Source organism: Amphiprion ocellaris, chromosome 20 (genome assembly GCF_022539595.1).
Source record: "Amphiprion ocellaris isolate individual 3 ecotype Okinawa chromosome 20, ASM2253959v1, whole genome shotgun sequence".
Lineage (NCBI taxonomy): Eukaryota > Metazoa > Chordata > Actinopteri > Pomacentridae > Amphiprion > Amphiprion ocellaris.
In genome coordinates this window covers 12,327,845-12,353,954 of record NC_072785.1, presented here as the reverse complement: position 1 = coordinate 12,353,954, position 26,110 = coordinate 12,327,845, and the positions used below count along the sequence as shown (strand labels likewise).

The following is a 26,110-nucleotide window of genomic DNA, read 5'->3' as shown; positions in this document are numbered from 1 at the left end:
TAAAAGACAAAATTGATTTTAATTCAGCATGTTTAATGAGTATGCTACAAATATACTGAATGAAATAAGCTCGTACTTACAGTTGTAGTCTAATGACATCCTCTTAAACATCAATACTGTAACAATACCAGCAGAAACAGTGGCAAGGAAACAGGTTTGACCGGTTTGTTTACAAGGAAGTAAACCTGCCCGTTTTTGTTCAACACTGTAGGTGATTTTTTTAGTTTAGTCAGACATTATCCAACTGTCTGTTCTCTTTTCTGTCTGACAGCCATTTAGACAACTAAAACTAAAACAGCAAAGAGGGCATATGGCATCAATGACATGAAATAACACCATCTGTAATGATACAGTCCTATATGATGCACAACAGATGAGGACACAAGTGATATATACTGTACATGAGTATATATCAATTTGCGATAAGTATGTACAACAAATCTGATGGAATAACTGTGAAAGGCGTTACATTTTGTAAATTTTTTTTCTCTGGTATAACAAGTTGAACAGTGACACCTCTCTCGCTCCCAGCTCTGCTTTCTTTTTTAAAGGTTTGTGTGTCTACATTAAGTGCAAGTGTGCTTGTGTATATCTGGTGCGAAACGTGGCACTACAGCGTGAGCGTGCGTTCACTGAACAAATTACTGCAGCGGGGTGCTGTTACTAACAAGCCCTCTTTAAGTGCCATTTCCTGGTAGGACAGAAAGAGTCTTTTTATTTTTTTGCCCAACACCACCATTATTCCAGGTTCTCCAGAGATTGTTGCCTGGAGCCAGAAGAAATTGGATCCTCCACTCTCCGTGCAGCCTGTGAGCTATGCCCAGAGTCTAAATGGCTGAGCTTAAGTTTCAGATCTCTCTTTGGGCTGCCCAGACGCCTGCCGCTTTTGTTGTAGACAGACTGGCAGGCATGTCCCAGGACGGGCAGGCAGGCCTCAGCAGACACTGGGCACGTTTGAAGCACATATCTTAGTCTCGGTATCCTGTGACTTAAAGGACTACAGACTTTCCACTGAGAACAAAAAGCAGCTCTGCCAACTCTTCAGAAGATTTCTTCTGATTAAAGTGCCTTAAAGGGTTTTGCCCTGCAGGTAAGTTTTGCCTCTATGTACAAATCCTAGATTAATATAGACAAACTTCAGCATCTGCTGCACAAACGTGTGATTAATAGTTCAATGGAATTAAGAGCAGATTCTACCGTCTATGCTTTTTACCTTTGTAACGTTCAATAGTGGTTCAGAGCTAAAAGTCTTTATGGTTTTCAGTTTCTTTGTTGGCTTCTAGGATTAGGAAATGTTAAAAGGGGGATAAACCCCCATAACCAGCATCATTTACATCTTCAGGTGTCCCTTGGCCAGTACATCCTCATGTGGAAATATTCTCTGTTTGCTCCATCCTTCTGGTTTGAGTTAGTTCCATGAAAATAACACTGTCCTCCTTTGTAGAGAAATTCCACTTTGTGATGAGAATCTTCCATGGTTGACATGATTCAGTTCCACTGTTCTGAAGTACATTCCCTTCAGTCTGTCAGTTTGTGTACATAGTTGACAGGGAAGGTGCCGTTCCTGGATGGCTCCCCCTCTATGTGGCCAACCTGGAAAAGGAACAATGCAATGTTTATAATGAGAACACACATGGAAAGTCCATGACTGTGTGTGAAAACACCCCCTATTTACTATGTAGGACACTACATTTAGAGTCTACCATTTTATTTTTATTCTGAATGTGTAAATTTACAGTGCAATCATAAACTCCATAATGGAACAAATAAAAATCATATCTGGTGTACACTACGTTTGCCAACATAGCCACGTAACAATTTACAAATGCCAAATGCACTGACTCAACAGATGACAACGACAAAAATTAGTAAATGTCATAATCTGTGTTTACCGATTCCTACTGAGTGAACTACTAAATGTCCATTATATAAGAAGTAGTAAACAAATTAATAAACTAGGGGATGATGTGTTATATATTTCACTTTACAAGTTCATCTAACAATCACTACTCCAAAGGCAGGACAGCAGACGGTTATGAAATAAAGAATCTGTAGTTACACTTACCCACCAGTGGGGGTCATTAGTGGCCGTGACCACAATGATTTCATCTTTAAAAAAGGCGAGCTGCTCGGAGCTGACTGCTCTACAGTCCACCAAAGCCTTGACACGCTTCTGATGTGGCCTACTGCCAGAAACCTGGAGGAGACATGTGATATACTGCTCAGTGTGCCACCAGCAAGTTTATATTGACTGTGAAATCTCTCAGGCCTTTTCTTGAGAAAAAAGTCCAGAACGTGAACACTGTGACATGGAATGGAAGACTTAAACTACAGGCTAAACAGTTCTTTGTGGTTGTACCATAGCGTTCCTGCGGGGTCGCGGTGCACAGGTCACGGCAGGTGAGGATGAAGGTGCGGGAGCGGGGGCCAGGGTCAGGCTAGTACTATTCCCAACTAAGCTGCAGTAAAGCTCCTCCTGGCTGCCCACACAGCTCGGAGACAAAACGCCACACTTTCCCTGGCTGCCTCCTCCACTGCTGGTTCGACGGTATGACGTTGTCTTCTCTGAACTGGAAAATGACACACAAGTGACATGAAATTACACTAATCAAGCAAGTTATTTAATGAATGCATTAACTGAAGAGAGCTGGATAGTAAAAGAGAGAGTGCCTTTTCTCACCTGACGGGTCCGATGTGATTCTGAGACCCTGAACTAGCACTAGGTTGGCCCTCCCACGTCTGCCTCTGTGACTTGAGCAGACTTCCCTGTCCATGGGGAGACTTCGGGGCTCTCCCAGCTTGGTGGTCTGTACTGGGTGAATGTGTGCTGTGTCTTGCCTGCGACTTGGGACTGGACGAGTGGGAGACCGAGTTAGAGCAGCGTCGTGGAAGAGGGTTTCCTTCCTGTGCTGTGATTGAAATCTGGGGGTCTGAGCGACCTGGGGAGATCAAACAGAAGAGTAACACTATACATTAGCAAAACTAACAATAACTAAGTTATTCATTTATTCAAAAACAAGCGTGGGAACCATGTCTTGCCAAGAGCTAAAAAGAAATTTGAAATCTGCTGTTTAAGCTGCACTGATTCAGAACAAGTTAGCTTTAATGCAGATCGGCTCTCTAAGGAAAAACTTGATTTATTTAGAATGAAGACAACCTTTATACAGTAGCTCACCTCTCTGGATGGATTTAGCTGGCAGTGGTGGTGGCATTGAGGCTCCAGAGGGGGCACTATTGCCAGGAGGACTTCCATATAGGAAGTCTAGATTCTCATAAGTCTGACAAGGCCTGCTGCCAGGACTGGCACCATTATTCCCACTCCAGCGGGCAAAGCCAGATCCACCACCTCCATTCGAGGATGGAGGAGAACGGTTTTTGGGTAAAGGGCTCACCTAGAAGAATGTAGAAATTATCAAATGTTAATTTCTATAGTTTATTCTCAACTTTCTTTGATTTATCCATTTGTATTACTTTTTATATATTGATAAATGACACTGATATGGAAAGCTCCTTTAATTTACATCTTCAAATGTTTCACAAGACTTTTTTGGCTAAAAGACAGCATGCTTGGTCGGAGGTAGGTTTGTTGTTTACCCTCTCATCCAGGTCATCCTCGCTGTCATAGAACTCCTGGGACTGTGTCTCCCACATGAACTCCACATGGATCTGAGAGTTAAACTTCCCACTCTGGGCGAGCTCCAACTAAAACACACAAGAGCACAAACACACAGAAGAGTCATCCCCTTTTCAAGTGTTTCACACATGCCTTAATTTACTGGGATCAGCTATGACGCTCTAACTAACAACTACTTTGTGATGAGATTCACCCAGCTTGGCTATTGTAAACCTAATTTGTTCCAATGCTAATTTTTCAGTTGACAGGCCATAAAGGGCAGTACGGAAATGTAATCTTTGGATCAGCACATGATTCCAAAAGTGAAAATGAAAGTACAAAGAGTCTGTCTACGTCTGAATGTAGGTTAACGTCAATGCAAGCCAAAATTGATGCAGCCAGTTGGGACGTGCGGAGAATCTTCTATCAACTTACCTATGGAACTTTTCTCAATGTCTACACAACAAGCCTTTAAGATAGTGTTCACAATCAAACAGGATATTACACAAGGCAGGTCTGATTCAGCAGGGCAGATGGCCGGTAAGAAAATAAAACCCGTTTATAAATGATACACACTGGGACCTGATGAGGATAGGATTCCCTGTCCTGGGAGTGAGTCCTTAGCTGAGCTTTGCTGCACAGGGAGTTATTTCTAGGTAGGATTTCCAGCTGTGGAAGTTGTTGTTTTGTTTCTTTAGTTCTTTCTGGTAGATATTTTAATGGTGCACCTCGATTCCTCCGATGAACTTATCTCCTGACAGCCTGTGTTCTTTGATTATTACAATTAAAACAAAAAGTTGAAGGGAAAGTGAGCTCTCACCAGCTCGATGCATTGTGTGTGTTGCAGCCTCTTGGCAACATCCAGAGCCGACTCTCCTCCTGAGTTCACTACAGGTGAAATGAGAAAATTAATGGTTTTAAACCATTGCACTTGATGGAAAAAAAACAACTATTAATTGAGGAAAACATACCTGTGTGAAAGGCTGCCTTTGCCTTGAGCAGTAACTTGAGAGATTCTGGCTTGTGATGAAGGACGCTGTAATGAAGAGCTGTATTCCCTTCCGCTGTTCTCTTCTCCAGACAGTTGCTGTACAATGAACACACAGAATAGACATTAACTCCCTTACAGACGTGCAGCATTCTTTTAATCTGATGGCAACTCAACATGCCGGCTTCATGTCTGAATAAAGCCACGCCGGCAGTCTTACAAAGTCGAACATAGTGACATTTTCACATCACTTTCAACACAGCACAGTCACATTAATGGATTGACATGCACACGCAATGGTACTCTGAGTTGTGTTACGTGATTTAGGGCCATATTTTAGCACTAATACTGATCCAAAAACACCCCACAGAACAAAAAACACAGTTTTTGTGCCAAAAATACAGCCAACAAAATTCCCAAAATAATACAGCTTTACTGCGATAAAAACAGATACTAACAGCTTAGATTAATAATACTCAACAATAATAATGTAATCTGAGTTTTTTTTCCTTACAAGACTTTAACAGGAACTGATGTTGCTTGAAGGAGTTTTTCCTTGTGTTGTGCTTATTAAATACCTGCAGCAGGATCTACACGAGCATCTCAAACCAAGACACTTTTTGGCCACATTTGCACAAGTAGAACAACAGCACAGGTAACTTCATTGAATTCTTAAAATTATAAATTAGCCCTGAAGTGGACAATCCAGGCCATGATCCGACACAAACTGTGTAGCTACGTGTCTTCAAATCAAAAAGGTGAGCTGTCACACACACAGAACAGCAGTTTAGTTTGTTGCTTCCAACCGTTTAGGACTATTTCCTCTCAATTAATTAAATACCTGCAGCATCAGACAGAAACAGGATCCATCTGAATGTCTCCTAAGCAAGAGACTTGTGCACATTTATGCACGCCACAACATCAGTAACTTTACTAATGAGTTTGAATTATAAATTATTCCCAATACGACAACAGGGTCAATCAGGATCCAACTACTCACACTGTGTACTTTTCTTCACCTCAGACAGGTGAGCTGTCACACAAAGTCATAGTTTAAAAGCTACAGTTAAATCATTCATTACATTATGGCGGTCCCTAGGTTGAGTCTCTGCTTTCAGTTTCACTGTTTTATCACAAATAAATTAGGCCATTAGGTATTTGGATGGTTTGATAAGCTGCAACTAGTTTACTGCTTTAGATTTAGTCCTCTGTTTGTTATTGCAATATTATGCGAATATCAAGTGTACCGTGGCTCTCTCCTTCATTGGAAGTGGTATGTCTGAAATAAGCGGTGAGGAACATTAACAGAATAGGGACCAATGTCTGAATGACAGAATGCCATCACTTTAACAAACTGATGAAGCAGCAATGTTACATAACCCATGTCTAAAAACAGCTTCAGTTTCAAGTTTTTCGTACGTGAACCAAGCATGCCTGCAGTGTGAAACCCCCTGAGCCAGCCTTACACTTTTTACATACAGAGTAGGTATGAATCATCCTAATTGTCATTGTCTGACCTGTTCTGACAGAGGAAATCCACCAGCGCCAGGGAGCTTCTTTCCTCCAGACGCACTGCAAGATGAAGAGCCGTCTCTTTGATCCCCTTAAACAGGAAGAAAAGTGGACAAATGAGGGCAAATTGTTGACCCTTAAAGAGATATTCCATCTGCACGGAATATTTTACCTTTACAATTAATGCAAATTGACAGTCAATAACAGCTACCGCAGGAGCTTATGTCAGAGGCTAATTGTGCAACAGCTCTTCTGTGTGTGTGCGCTAAAAGTGAAAACATTCCTACAGCTTTCAGCGTTACGTCTTTATGTGAAGGGCGAAAGGAGGGGCAGAAGAAAGAGAGAAGTGCCTGCATAATTCAATGAGCCTGTCTCACTTGTTCTCAAGAGACATGAGCTCTGACCTAAAAGCTGAAATAACAAATGAAACCCTACCAACACAAACAAACAAGCGCACACATAAACACACACAGCCAAGTCAGCCGTAATACACACAACACTAAAGCTGACTAGGAAGCGCTTGACAGGAGGGTAGAATGTGATTAAAGACGAGGGTTTGGAGAAAGACAGCAGAGGAGGGGAAAACAAGATGAGAGGATGAGGAGAGAAAATGAGAGGGAAAGATTGGATTAGAGGCCAAAAGAAGTGGGAGGGTCTCCGACTCCCCACACACAATCACTCCATCGAGCAGACATCACATACTGTAACTGTTCACACACATCTTGCACACAGCACGTTGTGACTATTTCTTTTAAAATCAGGAGGATTTTATTTATTTTTAGCCATTTCAGTGACACTCCTAAAGTGAAAGGAGTAAGTTGATGACTTCCTGACACATCGCATAAATGTGTGTGGAGCTTTAGACAAGCTGGGTGGGCGGCCTTGTCAGGATGTAGCCGTCATTCACAGGAAATGCATGACTTCTGTGGGAATGTTAGGAGCTGAAATTTGTCACAGGGAGATTATAGGTTTATTACGAGCACTCCTATCCTAACGGGACACATTTCAGCAGCCAGTGGGAGAGATCCACATAAGTTATCTTCACCTGTCCTTCGGGGAGTGTGACCGGTCTGGTCAGGTCTGCTCCCTCGGCATAGAGCTGCAGAAGGGAAGTGATGTCGCGGCTCCTCACGGCGTCATACAGCCGGCCTGGATTCGCTTCTTCTCTACGAAGGACGTACCGACGTTCAGCGTATTTTGCCACAATGTACTCCTTCCTGGCATTCCTGGTAGTTAACAAAACATGTTTCAATGAAAAATACACACACACACGTATTTAAATAATAATTCATGTCATGAAATGTATTTATACGATAAATGTGACTTAATTTACAATGTCAATTTGCTTTTCAAACAATCAACAAGACGAAAAGAAATCAGCGACTTACATGTCACTTTGTGGCAACGGTTTGACAGAGTCATTCGGCAGGCCTGCCTCCATGATGTCATTGAATCTGGTGTTTCCAATACTGACAGCCAACTGCAGTGACACACAATGCAACCACAAAGATGTGACATGAAGGAATTTCAATGAAAAGCAGACAGTTACATAATGTCTGTATTTAGGAAATCCTGACAACAGAAAATCCACTGGGACTGCGTAGGGTTTTGTGTGTATTTCCATGTGTATATTTAGTACCAGTAGTTCAGAGGTGCTCAGCAGGTCCAGAGTAAGAGACTGAATCCTGGAGTAGTGGACTCCCAGTTCTCTGTGGATACCAGAGCACTCGATGCAGGTCAGGATGCCCAGATTGGTGGACAGCCACGTTGGATCTGAGAGACAAAGAGCAAATGGAATAGCTTGAAAAGAAAAGTTCAACCTCCCGAGGCCATTTAATTGATCATCAGCATCATCATCAACAATGACTGGCTGACCTGGAGCTCCACAGTCTGCACAGGCCTCATTGCCGGGCATGTGTCGAAGCTCAGCGATAATGGCACGGGATAGTTCCTGGAGCCCGCTGTCCTGGAGGTGAAGCTGATCTCCTCCCAAAGCTGTGTTCAAGGCCTCCTCTTTACTGTTCTGCAGCACTGACACCCAACTACAGCACAAACACACATACATTAAGGACACTGTTCTACAATTTCTACATTTTGCACTTGGAGTGAGCTGCAGCATGAGAAAGCAGATGACTTTCCTTGCAAAAGAAAAAAAGATATTCCTTTCTTTCATAAAAAAGCGCTAAACCATGTGCTTTGCATGTGTTTTTTTTTGCTCAGTTGTCCAGTGATAAGTCATCATCCCTCTCACACTCTCAAATTCACTAAAATCTACACTCATACTCAATCTCACATCTTTCCTTTCTTAAAGCTCCGGCATCAAACTCACATTGCATCAAAGAATCACCCCAGAGGCCCACACACAAGGGAAGGCCAGGGGACAGAAAAGCCCACATGCACCCCCCCATCCAAAACCACATCACAACACATAAAGTTCGCTTGCTTGCTGTCTGTGGCTAAAAAGAAAAGTCCCACCCAGAACCAGCTGGGCCATGGGGGCTCCGAGAGGACAGCCTTTTCTTTCTACCTCCTTTGGTTTCATTTCCCTTTTTGTACATTGTCAGCCTTGCTTGGTCTATACACTGCACACATCATCAAATTATAATCTTTTCCTATTTTACAAAAATATTTTCAACTCCCTCCTTTGAGAGCAACTTTCTTCTTTCTGAGTGCAATCCTGGCTGTTTTTGTGTGAACACGGCAAAGCTTCTTTCCTATGTAGGCTTTATCTAAAATAAAAGGGACCTGACATGCAACAACTTGCCTCTGAATTGAGAGAATACATGAGTTAAAGGAGGGAGTAACGCCAATGCTTACATCAAACATTCCTGCTCATCTTCAGCTTGGAAATGATACGTCCGGTTATCTAGGAAGAAGACAAATGGTAGTTGAATATTAACACGGTCATTGGTTTACAAGACAACAGGATGGTGGAAATACAGTTTGCATGACTAAACATGGCATAGAATAAGCATGAAGCACACAACCAGCTCTGTTTTCCATTACTACTGTTTATATTAATCATAAGGAATGTCTGGCGTTTATGCCAAAGCAAAATGTCTCAGATCCTGATTTCTACCAATGTGGGGAGACAAGAGGCAAGCTTCCACACAGCTGCACTGCAGATGATTGTTCAGAGCCTTTAATGGTGATATGTCGAGGAGAAAGTGTTAGGGTCAAAAGTTAAGAATGAACCTACGAGTGACCAGGTCAAAGGTTCTCCTGTCCTCTGGGTTCGGTCGCACCTGACAGGTCAGAAGGTTCAGCTTGGCTGGAGGTCGATTGATCTGAAGACACATATTTACGTCAGTATGTTTCGGAGAATTCTGACGGAATTCAGTCGACAAATGTACTTTTATCTGGACTTCTGCTGAAAGCCTGGTGAGCATTTAGCTCATGTGGCATGTGTTTTCTTGAAAGCACATTATCGTTCCTCACCGTACTGTGGGAAATGGTCAGGCAGCCAAATTTGACTCCACACTTTCTCTTCTGCCAAACTTTCCTGATCCTGCAAGATAACATGCAAACATAGCAAAAAATCCAAAATACAGATATCATTCACATGCTACTGATGCAACATTATCCGCTTGGGTAATCTGAGTGCTGCACATTATCATTATTAATATAGTCTCAGTTTGAGTAACAATGATCTAAACACTGTTGGCCTGTTTTCTTTATGTTCACAGCACATCACTCCTGTCTTCATCATCTTGATTGAATCAGGTAAAATGGCCAGCAGATCGTGTTCTGTTTTGTGTCAGCGGCCTGAGGAACGTTTACTCTCCTCCCGCCTCCCATTCGCCCTACTGAACCACATCCCCTCGTTCTTATCATACAGTCATCTAGCTCTGTGTGTTTATGTGCATGACGCAAAAGTTGGATCTGCTCAGTTGGCCAGTCTGCCAATACGTTCCACAGGAGGGGCCCCTGCTTGAATCTTCATCTCACAATAATGAAGACCAGCTGGAGCAGACAAAGTTTGAGTTTCTCTCTGTGTTGCTTACCCTTCTTCACCCGGCTCTGACAGTGTTAGTAAGCAGAGTTTATCACTTTGGGAATGTTAAAATATGAAGCTTCAAGTTCTGCACTGACAAAAATCTCTCTTAGGACACATTAAGTTCAGAGCTTACAGCAGATTTTACTGTTTACATGCATTTTAATTATCGACTATTATAAAACAGCATGAGAAATGCAAGTCTTGTCATCTTGTGTTGCTTGTATGATCAATTCTAACATTAACATCTAACATTAGTGCTTGTTATTACCAGATATTTGACAATGAATCCTTTTACACACCCATCACTTTTCTTGAGCAGGAAGCCAGATTTCTCCGTCCCATACTTCTTGTTTCCTTGTGGCTGGTGGATGCTGTACCCGTTGCCAGAGTTTTTCCTGTTCAGGTACTCCTGGGATACAAATGGGGATTTAGGACTTCACTACAAAAACTTCAAGCGCAGATCATGAAAATTTAAAACAACACAGAGCTATTGGGACAGAACAAAGAACATGTGATGAGCTAGAAATCAAAGCCATCTGCTGTTCATTTTGTTTATGCACTGAAAATCTACGGCAAGTGAGATTCTTGGATTCATGTAAGGAGTATAATACTAATGATACACAACAAAAACGCATACCTCTTTCCCCTCCACTTGCAGAAGTAATCTGAGAGAATCCCTTAACTGAGTGAGCTGTTTTACTTCCTCGTCCTGGTCCACGCGCACCTATAACACACGTCATAAAAATATTTGTGCTCAATTAGAACAACAAAATATATAATTGCTTGGAAGTACAATATGTTTTGTGTTCTCCCATGTTTATTAGATCATACACAGTGTTTTTTTTCCCCTTTTCTTCTGGGTGTGTAGTAACAGTACATCAGAGCTTTCTGTAATGGCCTAAATAATGCAGAACAGAGCTCAGCACAAGGGTGTGTAGTCTTTGGAGGTTCTGTCTTTTCGCTTTAGGAAGCAAAGAGATCAGTCTCACAAGCAAAATCAGCCACTTTAAGTGAAATATTTCAGCCTTTTTCCTGGGAACTATAACAGAGATTCCATCTGAATTTCTTTCTCCAGGCTGAGGTCTGGCATGTCTGAGCGGGCCTGTGTTCAGCCCATGAAGAACCAGAAAAACCTCTAACGTTCCCAGTATCACAGTTAGCAGTCTGTTTCCAGCGCTCTGCCCAGAAAGAGGGAAGCAGGCAAATTCTGTGCAAAGTGGAAACCAGTCAGTGGTTGGAGAAATAGGTGTGCATGAAGGAAGGAATGAAAATGAGAGACACTTTCAGTTTCATCTTGAGGAAACGGGGGGAAGAATTTCTGGGAATAGACTCCAATAACAGTCTCCACATGGGGGTAAAGAGGGGAGGTAATAGAGGGGGGGAGAGGCTGAGGTTTTGGCTGCTGTGAAAGAGTAACAGTGACAGAGTGCTGCAGAAGGAAGGTACTAAAACACGAGAGAGAGATTTTATTGCAAACACAGTTTAACATCATTTTGTGAAATGGCAAGAGATGACAAATAAATGAAAATGCTTGAAGAAAAGAGTGAGTATGTGTGAGGCTGGTTCAATTGCGGGTATGATACCATCAATTTGTTCGGTATGTGCATGTGTGGGCATTTTGTGACAACATCAGTATGAGTCAGGCCACATATTTTGACAAATATTCTTCTAAAACCCTAGCAAAGCTGAGAAAAAAACAGAACTGCTTCCCACCATACGATGACTAACATTTACTGCAGACAGACAGACAGACAAGGCCGCAGCAGTTGCTGTGTTTACCGTGTGAATGGAAGAAGCAAGCTTCTCGATGAAGGGAGCAAGATTCTCTGCAGCTTTCAGCCCATCCTGGAAGAAACTGAGATCAGAAAAGCAACAAATGCTGAGTCAAGGCAGTAGGTCAAACATCCTGGTTTACAGCAGCCAAAACATCACATGCTGAAGCTGTATAAGCAGCTCCATTCCCACATAAAGTACACAGTATGAATAAAATGGGTAAATGGTTAACAAATATGACAATAGTTTCTAAATGAAAGCGAAAACCAAAGCGCCTCAAGTGCTATGTAAAAACCCGTACAGGAACCTTAGGTGGAAATCATATCCATATGGTTTTTTTCATCTAAGAAGTAACTCTCGCTCACACAATTGGCACAAAATAGCTATAAGACAAAAAAAGCAGAATGTTTGCCGAGACTGACCTGAGCTGGGCTTGGAAATATTTAATGAGGCTCTGGAGAAGATCAGGGCCCTGACGCACCTTCAGCTCCTGCATCTTCAAAAGGTACTGAAAGCATAAACACAGACAGTTAGAAACAGCTGCAAAACAGAAAGGACTAATGGATGGCTACTGTTAATCAAGACTCACAATTGAAACGTTTATGACAGAACAAAATCTTTTTAAAGGTCATGTGCTTCATTACAACACTGTAGTCAGTCAATGAACCCTGCAGATTGAAAGTGGCAAGAGTCAAATACAGAAAAACACAGATGCATGGTGCAGACCTTGTTGTAAATAATGTCTATCCTGTCTTAAGTCTGAATCCATATTCTACAAGTTAGGAAAAAAGCTTGAGGTTTCAGTTCTGTGGAAGGAATGACTGCATTGTCTTTGCTCCATAAAACCCAAGTCTCCCTGCTCAGCTCAGTGTTATTGTTCTGAGTATATTTATAGGAGGTTGTGTGTATGTGAGGGCAAAGAAAGAAAGAAAGAAAGAAAGAAAGAAAGAAAGAAAGAAAAACTATTTGAGTGACCTACAATAAGTGGAAAATCCATTTTCCCTGCCTCTGCCTCCTCTTTGTCTTAACAGCTGGACTCAGTCAGCATTCGACTACTTTTTTCTCAGGGTTTTTTCCAGCTATATGTGAGACTACACCACCTGTATGCAATAACACCACCAGTGCATTACCCTGATTTGTGGCCTTTCTGACGTACATGGCCCAGCTTTTCTGAAACTCTGCAAGACTTCACTAATTAAACTCATGTTTAACTTTCTAAAATATAATCTTTCCATCACAGGGGTTACTGGAAAGACGCAAAACGGAACGACTCTGGGCATCCAGTCAAGCACAGATGGAATATGGAATCCACAGTACAGACCACCAGAGTCAGCTAAACAAAGCCCACCTCAGGTATGTGAAAGGTGTCTGGGGTTTGCTATTTTGACTGGCACTAATCCCCCCACCTCACACATCTGCAGCTGGAAGATCCTCCTCTCTCTCTCCATGTCCTCCCCTCCATCTGATCCCTCAGTCCTGATCAGACCCAGCTGCCTGGTCTTCTCCTTCCTCTCCTTCTCAAGCTTCCCGCTGAATAGGGGGGAAGGGAAAGAAAGAAAAAGGTTACTCTTATTCATTTAGATGCAGAATGTGTGCCTGACAACTCTCTAAGCTTCTTTTTTCCACAATGAACTGAAGGGTTTTTTCCACTCACTCACTCTCTTTCCTCATGTATGGAGCAATGAAGTTGGATGAAAGACCATAAGGGAGAGGTGTAATCTCCTTACAGCGTTATAAAACACTCTAAACCACTGTCAGAGTGAGATCAAATGATAGCTGTAAAGTGCAAGTGCCTCAGTTTTATTTCATAAAAGTGTAATAGAGAAAGGCCAAGAGGGATTAGCTATTATCCTATTAACCTATGGAGCTACATCAACTTCTGTGACCCGATAAAAAAAAAACACGTGACGTGAGTCTGTTTAAGGAAGCACATCTGCCTAATGCGTCAGGTTCTTCTCTCTCAGGATAACAATGAGGCTTAAAGAAGAGGAACATTACTACAGTCCAACTCTGAGAAGTCGTGTGAGTGTGAGTTAACAAAGTCAGGGTGAGAGTTAATTACATTTTCACGTCGTAATCCTTCCAACTCTTCTCCATATTTTTCTTGAGCTCCTGTGGGAGGAGAAGTGGAAGAAGAGAAGAGAAGAGAAGAGAAGAGAAGAGAAGAGAAGAGAAGAGAAGAGAAGAGAAGAGAAGAGAAGAGAAGAGACTGATTAATAACATACAAGTTGTTAATAGCCCACAGATGAAGCTCTACTTCCTGCTGTACTAGTTATAATCAGCCTGGGCAGAGCCAGACAGACATAATTGCACATACTATGCCATCTCTTCTGCTATCTGGCCCAACAGGTTTTCAATTGCCTTCCTTCACTGTTATACTGAAGCAATGTTCAGCTGTCGAATCAGCTGTTTACAAGACAGGGCAGCGGCAGGAGCTTACAGAAGCATTAGCCTGTATTACTCACAAGTCTGTCGGCATGGCAAATCAAAAGGCCAAGTACTGGGCAAGAGAGATAAGTTCAATATTGGAGCTGTGCAAGGTCTTACTCATTAATCTGCATAAATAACCCAATATTATCCACTATCTTAGTGGACTCAGTGGTGACTGCACCACAGACAGACAGCATTATCGTCTTAAAGAGGAAATCCGCCCTAAAAATAAATGTTTTGTTGTGATATTTGTATAGACGATACAGTCCAAATCGAATCTGCTTGAGCTACATCTTGATCATATCATGTCATGTCACTGCTACTTGTTCTCTCTCTATTGTCTGATTCTATAATTTCTGAGTAAATTACTACATTTTATGAACATCGATATCGATGTATTTTTGCAATAAGCTTTTTTTCCAATATCATCCAACCATAGTGACCAACTAAAGCGCTACAGTCGCTCTGTTGCTGCAGGTCAAAATGAAAAAAATAAAAACAGAACTATAAAATATCAAAGAATGGGACAATATTCTTCTCTTTGAGCCAGCCACAGTTTCTCTGTCCTGAAACAAGCCATCAATACCAGTTTAGCCTGCAGAAGTTTAATTAGTATTTAATTTGTCTGCAATAAAATCCAGACTCACTAGTCTGGTGTCCCGCAGTTCTGTCTTCAGCACATTTTCCAGAGGAAATGCCATGATGTTGTTGAGGTTTTGCACCTGAAACATGTAAGAGAACAGCAAAATGAGAACAGAAAGTCAAAATACTCCACAAAAACGTCACAGATGGCCCTTATCTACATTTTGTAGTATGAGCAAACAGTAACACACGCACACACAGTTCGACACACTTTTTTTTTTTGCCATTTCCCTACAGACTTTCATTTCTGGGAATGAGAATGAAAAAACCAAAACCTCTGTGATGCAGTCATTTTGAACTAGTGAGTCATGAATGAAAACACTGGACATTACAATTATTTGCATCCTTACAGCCTTTGGATCCATGCGGGAGTATGAGGCAATGATTTTAATCAAGTGTTTCTGTGCAGTAAAGCGTTAGTTTAGACAAAACTGAGGTTTGGACTGAGATGAGATTAACTCAGTTGTAGATGTGGGGAGAAAATGAATCACAAAAACAAGCAGCATAACCCCAACAGGTTGCACTTTACAGTAATGTATAATTACCACTAATTCCCCCATGTAAGCAGGCCACATTATTTTGGCGAGCAGCACAGCTACATACATTATTCATCATTTCCACATGTCTCCGGTGGACCATTGTCCAAATTTACAAAGTCTGTTTGCGAATGTCACTGCAGCCTTTTTTTCCGTGGATTCTGGTGAATAACAACCGAGCTGCACCCTGCTCTTAACATAAATAATGTCCAACCACTTCCGTGAGCCGACTGCAGAACCGACCTTGATATATTGACACAGCAGCCCGGAGACTGGTAGGACTGTTTTGGTTGGCATCCAAACGCTGAGGTAACTAGTAGATAATACACGGAGTCCTGACACAGGGGAATAACAGCTTCCAGTGTCAACACGTGTCCAGGTGACACAGATCAATGCGTGCTCATACGCATTTACACAAACATGGCATTGAGGGACATAAAGTTGGAGGACAACTTTCTTAAATCACCCTCCTGTTCGTCCCTCGGACCTGCTTCCTTTTCACATCTGTAAGGCCTCGTCTCCCCTGTGAGGCCCTGATTGGCACATAGGAAGGAGTTTGCGAGACGGTGAATGTGTGTGCACGTGCACGTGGAGGTCTGGGATGAATTATCATCGCCATAGAAACTATCAGTGGGAGGGTTCCGGGCTGCCCCACTCTAAAGTAGGAAGCACGCAGCTGTTGAAAACCCTTTTCCTCCAAGCATCCATGTATGTCTGCAGGAACAGTGTTTGCTCTGGCACAGTCAACACACACATTCATCTTTTAGGGACACATTTGGGATTCTTCTACCTGCTGCTGTTTTAAATAAACAAATAAATTTTGCAGATTTACTTATTTTCTTCTTACAGTCCCTCTCTAGTCTTCAAATTAAATCCCTAAAAAGTCATCTCTGTGTGTCAAATATTTAGAAGATTTTCCATTAAAAATAATCCATTCACACTGTAAAACTATTCTAAACTACAGGATGGCAAGTTGGAATATTGGAGTAATTCGGCCTTACATGTTTGAATCAAACACCAGATTGTGATGTGTTCCTTATGAAACCACTGAAATATGAATCTGTGTTTTTCAGACAGTCACCATTACATTGTAGTTTCAATGCAGAATTGAAACTGCCATGATGTTGTTTATTTCACTCATGATGTGCAGTCTACCCTATAAAAAAGCACTATATGAACAACTTTTGCCTGTACTATCAGTCCTTACATCCTCAGTCTGAAGTCCCTTGTGGTTTGAACTCTCTAATACAGAAAGCTAATCCCTCTCCTTCCCCTTTTTGTCTGTACTTTCCCCAATTTTTGGCTCACCAGATTCTTGAAGAGGGCAGTGACCTCTCTGGTGAACACTGCCAAGTTCAGGAAGCCTGTGGAGACTTCGTTGTTGTCCTGGGTCAGGTGGCTGTTCCCCAGGTTCTCCAGCACCTCGATATACTGCTCCTTGTTGTCCACATGTGCTGGAAAAACAACACGCAGAGAATGAGCAGTCAAAAAGTGACTGAGACTTAAGTCACATGCGCAGAAAATCTGAAAAAGACAAACTGACTGGCCCTGCTACCTTGGGAATATTTTAACAAGACAAGCATGTGGGATAAATTAGTGCTGGTTTACACCCATGGTGGAGCAGGAGACAGGCGAGCGCATAGAGAGCAATGTTTCTCTTGGGCTCATAGGTCTTTTCCCAGGGGTCATGACCTTTGTGGGCTCTTAAGTTGGTTGAATTTATATGGAAAAAGGCTGAAGGAAAAGAATCTGAACACCACTTTGGTTTACGTTGCACTAAATGAGGTTTGACTTTAGAACTGTTTCAAAGTGGGGCTCATATTAGGGCAAATAAACATAAGTTACAATTAAAGACAAGGAAATAGTGATTTTTAAGCTTATGCAATTTAATGTAGCAGTAATGGAACATAAGGACCAGGCAGCTGCGGAGGAGCCAACTAAACACACAAAGCAGAAGGTGTACAGTAAGTTCATCTTTTCTGCGCCAGTTTCCACTTCAAGACAAATACAAACCGCTAAGCTGTCTGTAGATGGGAGACAGACTGACAGAGTTATACTAACAGGCTAAAAAGCAAAAAAGGAACATTTGTATGGCAGTAAAATTGTGAATTAAGGAAGGAATGTCGACATAAAACAGGATGGAGAGGACGAAATCCAGGCCTATCAGGGAAACTGAGCTGCTGTGGCGGTACGGTCACTTGAAAATAAGCATTATAACAAACAACTGACGTGCAACTATCGAGCAACAAACAGCTGAGTCACAGAAGAGCTCAGAGGATGATATTACAACTGACCTTTAACTGCCAAATACCATCAGAGCAACTCGGCTCTTTCGCTGCTCTGCCAGAACACACACAGACTCACAAGCCGCAGCATCTTGGCAGAAAAGTGGCACTTAGCGTTTATGGGAAAAGAGAACGAAAGAAGAGAAAATCTCGACGTGTGTTTTTGTGCGTGTGACATGATAACAGGCCATCGAAGCTTTACATGTTGTGAGTCAGATTGTTGATCCATGATTAACATCAGGACTGATTAAGGGGCTCATTGAAAGGAAGGTCCTCCCTTCAGCACATTACTGGAACTAACCCATATGATTCTACTTAGAGATGTAGAACTAGTAAAGGAGAGCAAAAAAAAAAAAAAAAAAATGCAGGGGGGGAATAATGATGGAGCACTTCTCTACAGATGCTATAGCGCTGCAGACTGGTTGCCTAATTCTGGGCAGCTGGCTTGCTGACTCACTTTTACTAAAAACTATGAGTTGAGGCCTGGAAATGGGAAGCAGGCTTGTAAGAAAGCTCAGAAAAACAACGACAGGATATGTTACAGTTCCTCTGTTTCTCCCGCGCATTTTTGAGGTGGACACTCACATATTATGCATGCGCACATTCGATGGAGTCACGGTGACGTAGATCTGCATGGTACACAGAAACTCAGAAAATAATCGCTTAGCGACTCAGTGGATGTTTTTTGTCGAGGAACTTGTTGTTGCCGAAACCACACATGCCATTTACCTTAATAACACCACAAAATCATAGATGCTGTATTTTATATAAACACAATCACCCATCAACCCACGCACCCTGTTCCCATAACAAGGGGCCTCGCTCATAAACACCACTGCCCACACCAGCCTGATGATGTCATCTGAGCCCGGCGTATACAATGAATTATGTGGAGGCCCCCATGTGCACCGAACAGCTCATCCTGCCATAACAGAAGTTGACCTTTGTGGGCAAAAGTAGTTTCACTTGTAAGGGACAGAAATCCTACTTCAGGGATTTTAAGTTGCCAGAAGTTTGACAACACTGACGAAAGAATCTTAGGTCAAGTGATTAAGGCTTGTATTCTACATTACACATCCGCAAGTACGTGAGGGAGTAACTCACATTTGCATAGAGTGTACGCGAAGTGAAAACACTAAACGGGCCTTTTTGATTTGATTTGTAGTGAACATGTACGTAATCCTCCAAACGCAAAGCAGTTTCAGGGTGGTTTTTTTGTCTGTATCATTTCTCCTCACTGCAGATTCATTTTTCACTGCAATATAAAGTCCTGCACCTCCATGGAAACAGCACAACCATGGCTAGAAGTAGAAACTCAAAAGGGTATTTTGTGTAGAATAGCAGTTATAACGTCACAAAAAAAAGTATAATTTATCAGATTAAGTATTTATGCAAAATTGAAAAAGCCTGTTGAGTATTTTTCCAAGTGCGCACAGATGCTACCAATACCGGAAAAAATAGTGACTCTACATACTATAGATATTTTCTACTTATATTTTTAATTTGCTTCCATGCAATCCCTGTAATGTCAGCGTTGGTCACGGTGAAGCCACTGATGACTTCACAGTTGCACCAGAGAGCACCAAATTTTTGACTTCTTACTGAATCTGTTTAATGTAAACATTTGATTGTTGGCAAATGTTTTAAAGGAGACGTGGAATACTATGATTTTAGCAAAAAAAAAATCTTAATTTTAAGCTTAAATTTTGGAACTTTGCCCCTGAAATCTTTCTTTTTTTACAGTCTCTGGCTCTGAAAAATGGTACAATTATGGAGATTTTTTAAAAAAGATAACTTGCCTTCCAAACCTGCCGGTGGGTTTGGGATTCAGATATGCACGGCAAACTACAGTGCATGTTTGGAGAAGAAAATAGTACAAGAACAAAAATGCAACCGTGGTGTTCACAACCGTCTGTGCGCACATCCACAAGGGAGTATAACCAGTCTCTAAGCATTAGCTCTGGAAAAAGCTTGCAGGAGGACTTGGAGTAGAACTGCTTTCTGTAGTTAGTAATGTATTTTCTGAATGAAACTTTAGTATGGGATATATTGACACTTACAGAGTCCAGAGGTGTGTATAGCTTTGATCATCTTCTTCATCCTCTGCAGAGTTGTGTGGTCCATCTCCATAGACTGCAATGAAACAGAGACAAAGATGTCAATTTAAAAATTGAGTGTAAAACAAAGAAGCTTGCATTAGAAAATGACTTCATCCTATGTGTTAGCAAACTCAGCCAACTCTTGTGTAACAGTAAATGTCACTGCGACATGAATATCGTAATAATGCACATTTTCCAGATATCCAATTGTGAAACTGTGTCTATTTCATTTTCTCACGCCGTCTGACTAAGGCCAACGGTTGAGTAAGCACTGACACAGATTACACTTGTCGTCTTTCACCTGTCGCTTCTCAGTTCAACAACGTTCTCACATTGACAACAGGTTGGCTGCTGGAAAATAATATGACACACGACGCAGACGTGAAGCGTTCATTGTATTTCAACAATCAATCTTTTCCAAACCAACAAGGTTTTTAAACTACATCCTGCTTATTCTCCTCACACAGGCCACTTGTTTCAATGAGCTGCACTTGCGGCACTCCACCTACATGCCACCAGAAATAGCTTTTAATGAGCCAGTAGTCCAGACTTTACAGAGACTCTGCCTTGTTACATGGCGTTGTTTACACACCCCAGTCCCTGCCGGTCGAGTTCACTCCCTAAGTGTTAGTTCATTAATTAAAAGGCAGTGTGGGTGTGACGTAATGTGACACTACAGTCAGCGAACTGGAAAGAAGACGGGAGTTGCTCATGGATGCTGCTGCTGCTAGAGTTTCCTCGGATTGCTGGTAGGCAGTGAAGCAAAAATGGAAACAAGCCGGTGCAGGTAAATGAAACAGGTTGCTGAATTTATGTAATAAATCAAGACGGAAGCACGTACAAGCAGATAAACAACCCACCCATCAGTCAAGACTGTCAAAATAAACATTATTTCCATATTTCTTCTGGAGAAAATAAGGTCCTCCTCCCTTAAGTGTGCTTATGTTGAGAAACTGCAGTGTCTCGTACTGCGCCTTTTGTGCCTGTGTGCAGGGTTGTGTTTACCTTCTACAAGGGTGTGTGTGCAACTTCTGACAACAGAGTTTAATATTTCATGACTAACTGACATGTGATCTGTATTTACCTCCAGTATTCTGCATGTTAACCATAGCAGAAGGGTTTAGATCTGCTCTAAAGAAAACATTTCTGAGATTGACATTAAGTCCATTATAGTTTTTAACGATAGGAAATTAAGCCATTCCTTATTTCTGTCTGTCTGCCTTTATCGCTGCCTCTAATTATGAGATTTCAGCAACAAGCATCTGAGTGTGTGTGGGGGTAAATGGTGTCTCTGTCTCCATGCTTGCTGCCGTAAACTAGACACATGCCCACACATTATCCGAGTCATTAATCAAGCTTGCTGTTGCTGAGCAGACTAAACAGAATAACCAAATCTATCTATCTATAATGAAATTGTTGTCTCTACATCTGTGTGGCTGCACATGTGTAGGATTCCAGCATTGACCCTCCCCGAACTGCTATTTCAGCTATGTACTTTCTAGTGTGTCATGGCCATGAATGAGGACATGAGTCCAAGAGAAATGCAACAGACAGTTGTCTAAAGCTGCTGTCTCTATAAACCCTGGATTATGCAGTCTCCATCCGCGTTTAGAAGCCACAGTTACTTTCCAGGGAAATCCCAAAGAACACCTTTCATCTCTTTCCAGCCATCTCTAATGCTCATTGCATTACAGGTGAGGTGTCAGTTGGAGGCCGTCATTTGATATTTACGCAATATCAGGATATCCAGACAGGGATCAGTACTAAATTTACATGACTTAAAGTGTCCAAAGTCTTACCCTGAGCTATGGCGGTCAAACAGCCATTGCATCAGAAATCATTTTTCAACATGGTTTATCTCATTCCAGTAAAAATGTCTTGGGTTTTAAACTTGTAAAAGAAAATCTGTGGCAATTCAAACTGATGGGACTCTAACCAAAAACAGAAAGTCATCTGAGGTAACAGCAGAACGCTGATCCATAATGTTTTGTCACAAGGATTACAGACAAGGAAGCACTGACTTGCGTGCACACACGGATTATTTGTTTTATGGTGGAGTTCACTGCAGCCTAGCTCTATTTCCTCCTTTACCCGAGGAGCTTTGGGGGAAGAGATTTCAAACAAACACAAACGCACACATACAGAGACCTCAAACAAGCCTTACGCCAAAGTAACAGTTCAAACAGAATAGAGTGGTGTTTGTAGACATGCTTGCAAACATGGACAAACATGCGTGTACGTGCTTACAATCACAAATAAAATACCCCAGTCTGTCAGACATCTTTGTGGCATATCTGCTGAGCCATGTGTGTGTTCTGTTTGTGTCTCCATCTCAGTCAGACAAGGCCAAGAAAACTCTCTGTAGGTTACATTACCTCATGTAACCTTCACTTTTCTGCTGTGCAGGCTGGTCTGCACTGAATAACTGTGTATGTAAACATCCAAGCTTATCTGAAGACTGTAGAAGTGCAGCACACAGGGAAAGAACCAGAAATTTGCAAAAGTCGTACACAAATTTGATCAGAATAGTGAAAAAAAAAAAAAAACAGTCATGAACTTGTAAGATGTACAGAGCCACAAGAGCACCCATGACACCCAAAATGCAGCACACCACAGACATTCATATCCTTAACCCAGCACTAGTTTTCCTGAGAGAAACACCTTCCACCAGCTCTTCCAGACATGTGTCCAAGTGAAGATATCTTTTAGATTGAATTTGGCACAGGGGCAAAAGTGCTCCAGGTTTACCTGCACTCACCTGGAAACAGTGCTGATGTGAGGCTTAGTTAAATTATATACAAGTTCTAATGCTTCACAAAAGCACAAAGAAAGAAACACAAAGAAAATGAGCACACGGGTTTTGTGCAGGTGAGACTAAAGCTCTTCTTCTGCCAGACCTACACGGACAGGTAAACAACAAAGGTGTGTACGTCTCCCTGCGCCAACCTCCCACCTTCTCCACTCTCACCTCTTCCACGTTTGAAACCGTGTTCCGACAGTCACTCATTTTGGACTGGAAGCTGGAAGTCCCCGAGGAAGACAGATCCTCGTTTGTCAGGACCACAAAGTCCGAAATGCTCAGCCGCTCCGGCATGTTTCGAGCGAAACGACAGTCACTGATTAGAAAAGTGAGCCAAAGTTTCAAGCGCGCATGTAACTCCCATTTGAAGAAAGAAAAAACAGTATCTCTCTCACTCCCTTGTGTGGAAACGGGAAGCTGCGAGTATTTCCCAGAACGTAGATTCCTCAAAACGACGTCTTAAAGGCGGAAAATTGACTAAAGCCAGACCTGACCGAGTTTAGACTCCGCTCGGCGAATGTGTGCGCATGGAGGTGCACCAGCGCGCTATTGTGCGCAAAGTGAGGGAGGGAGCGGCAAACTCCATCATCACGTGGGAATGTTTGTGCTTTCTGGCACAGTGGAGGGAGAAAAGTGAGTGTCTGTGTGTGTCCTTGCCCTCGTCTCTTTCATTAATACTTCTCATTTCTATGCAAACTCCAGAGAGTCTGGATTGTGGTCGCCATGGATATGCAGAATGCCTCATTCATCGACTAAACCGAAGGGGAGGAATTTCAATAGATGAGGTGATGCAGGCGCTGAGGGAAAGAGGATTGCAGTGAGGCAGAGACGTACAATTCATCAAATACCACCGAATAATGTTAAAAGCTTTGCAGTTTTGCCAAAAGACTCTGCTAGATGGGAAAAAAGGGCTGTTTTATGTTCAATTCCTAATCAAATTGCATTTAAATAACTGCAGCACGTATTCCTCACATCTGAAGCAAAAGTTCTGCAGCTGAAAATAAGTTTTATGTGCACTGCCCTTTAATCAGGAGTTTGGAGTTGTTCTGCCTCATTGGACCTTTGCACCTTGATCCTTTTGGCTGAGGCTCCAAAGCTCCTTCTTCTTCCTTTTCATCTCATGAAAAGGCATTTGTCATTGAGGGAGGATTTCTGAAATCCCTCCCAACTGACGTTTCCTGAAATCATCCGCCAAAGTGAAAGAAAATGCAACAGAGAGGAGAGGGGGGGAAGGAAAAAAGAGGCAAGAGTTGCTTATACAACATAAGTCCTGCATGCCTGGCATTGTCAAGCCTGTCAGCCTAAAGAAAAGAGGTGTATCAGTGAACCTTGCCTCGGGGCAAGTAGTGATACAATGAAGTGCAGATGGGTGAATTTGGGAAGCCGCATCAAATACAGTGGTTGCCTTCACCACAAAACCACATATTTGCCTACATTATCTATATAAAGGGAAACAGTGAATTAGTTCCAGCTCAACGGGCAACTTGAGGTTATCTTGGCCGTATTCATTCGAGGAAAAATAGACTCACTCTGTGGTTACAGGGTTGTCTGTGTTCTCTGTTGCTACTTATTACTGCCATTCAGTGGACATAGTGCAGAATGGATGGTGTGTCTTAACTGTGTGCACTCACAGTGATGCTGTGTTTATATCCACAAAGATAGACAGGCTCCTTTTGTGCTGCAAGTCTTTTTAACTAGAGAATACATCAGACACAGCAAAATACACACCATTTGATATCATTGTTGTGTTGAAGCTGCCCCACTCGCATACACGCCCTTAAAGCTGAAAGGAGTGGAAGTGTAACTTCAGAGTGAGGCCGAACAAATAGTTCTGCACAAATACACAATTCAACGTGTGGACTAAAGTCCCCAGAGGAAAAGTTGTAAAAGTCTCTATCAATCATTATAGAAAAGCGTCCACCGTTTCAAGGAAGTGATGGCACGCGACAAATAGAGCCATATAAATAGGTTTGGTGACCCAGTTTAGCAGGGCCTCATTCACTTATTGTTGCATGTTTGTATGTATGTGTGCAAACACTGGCGAGGGAAAGAGAAAAACAGATATAAACTGCTTGCTTGCACACAGGTAACTGCCTGCTATTGTGATATATGTGGACCATATGTGTGTCTGCATGCTAATTCTGTATGCTCTCTTTTTTTCTTTGCATATCTGAGCTGATGTAATGCATGGGCTTGCAGCGTCCCAACAATACCCTCCTTCAGTTTCATTGCAGCCCCTAGTAAAGAAGCCCAGCCTTTGTGTGTCTGCCAGCCTTTGAGCCGGGTTCTATTGTAAAACTGAGCAAACCGGTCTGCTCAGGCAGTCGACTAACATATAGAATCCAAGGACAGGGGGGATGGAAGAGAAGCAATGGAGAATCAGCAGTGGAAATAGTTTTTTTTTCTTCTTTTTTAATGGCAGGGAGGATGCACAGATGCACAGAACAGGGCGGAAAACAAAGGTGGAGTGACAGAATAAAGACAAAAGAAAGAAAACTGAATTGTCTGAGTGCACAAACTGAAGTGACTCATTTAATGTTTTCCCTCCTTGACTCCACCCTTTTCCTTTATAAACACCACATGCAGTCATTTCCCATATCAATACACTCTCATAGAAAATTCCACTCTTTCTGTCATCAGCAAGGCTTTTCTTATCCTTTTTCCCCCTCACTTCATTTCTGCTCTTACAGCAAAGTCTTCTCCTGGCCTGCAAGCGGCGAAATTTTGGCCGTGAGGAAGTGAGATACACCGAATACAGCTTCTCCCTTTCTCTCTGACGCACACACACCATGGAGGTCACAGCAACATCTTCCAGTAAAGATTGCAGCTGCCAGGATTTCCTCGCTGCTTCCCAGCAGCCCAGAGGAGTAGCACAAGGTCCTCCAACAGCCCCCCACCCCCCCAAATAAAATCTCCCTCTCCCTCATCTCCCTGAGTGTTGACTCAGCTCCACTAGTCCTGCTATCAATTTACTGCCCCTGTCAAGACCGGGAGGCCCAGGCTTACTGTAAAATACCCCCTCTTCTGGTCGACACGGTTGACTGAAACTAGGAGGACTGGGGAGAAAAAGAAGGGGGTTTGATTTATTGTTTAGCACAGGGCTGAGGTTTCCCACTGGAATAAGCAGATGAGGTGTATTGAATTGGGCCGGGACTCTTCTGAAAACAATCAGCCTCAAGAACCTGCACAACTGAATCTAGAAACACCACTAATAGAACAAAAAAACACAGGCTGACAGTGAGTGATAGCCTCTGCTTTGGAAAAATACGTCATCCTTGACTCACTGACAGTGCAAAATCACGTTCTCTGTGACATGGCTACTCAGCTGGCAAAATACTGGGCCTCACCTTCAGACACACATGATCTTCCAATATACCTGTTGTTGCAGTTGGTGTGGCAACAAAAGGTTTTCCAAGCTGGGAGCTAGTCAAACTT

The 26,110-nt window shown here is 42.3% G+C and overlaps 1 protein-coding gene across 1 annotated transcript; it reads right to left on the bottom strand.

Moving 5' to 3' along the window:
• asap3 (ArfGAP with SH3 domain, ankyrin repeat and PH domain 3) lies at positions 1-23,230 on the bottom strand. Its single transcript, XM_023277457.3, has 26 exons — positions 22,844-23,230; positions 19,837-19,909; positions 16,800-16,945; positions 14,961-15,035; positions 13,946-13,995; positions 13,290-13,413; positions 12,306-12,391; positions 11,890-11,965; positions 10,748-10,834; positions 10,410-10,519; positions 9,552-9,621; positions 9,313-9,400; positions 8,931-8,979; positions 7,989-8,155; positions 7,753-7,886; positions 7,502-7,593; positions 7,159-7,339; positions 6,119-6,204; positions 4,585-4,700; positions 4,434-4,501; positions 3,595-3,702; positions 3,176-3,392; positions 2,681-2,939; positions 2,360-2,570; positions 2,066-2,197; positions 1-1,593 (listed from the first exon to the last, which is right to left on the bottom strand). The coding sequence occupies exons 1-26, from the start codon at positions 22,967-22,969 to the stop codon at positions 1,519-1,521; spliced, it is 3,006 nt and encodes a 1,001-aa protein (XP_023133225.2). The 5' UTR covers positions 22,970-23,230; the 3' UTR covers positions 1-1,518.
• Positions 23,231-26,110: the final 2,880 nt, after the last annotated feature.

Coding starts and splice junctions, on each gene's coding strand:
- asap3 (XM_023277457.3), bottom strand. CDS start 22,969: ATGCCGGAGCGGCTGAGCATTTCGGACTTTGTGGTCCTGACAAACGAG. Junction 12,392..13,289: donor TCCAGCTGCAGATGTGTGAG/GTGGGGGGATTA, acceptor TTATGCTTTCAG/TACCTTTTGAAGATGCAGGA. Junction 8,980..9,312: donor AACCTTTGACCTGGTCACTC/GTAGGTTCATTC, acceptor TCTTCTTCCTAG/ATAACCGGACGTATCATTTC.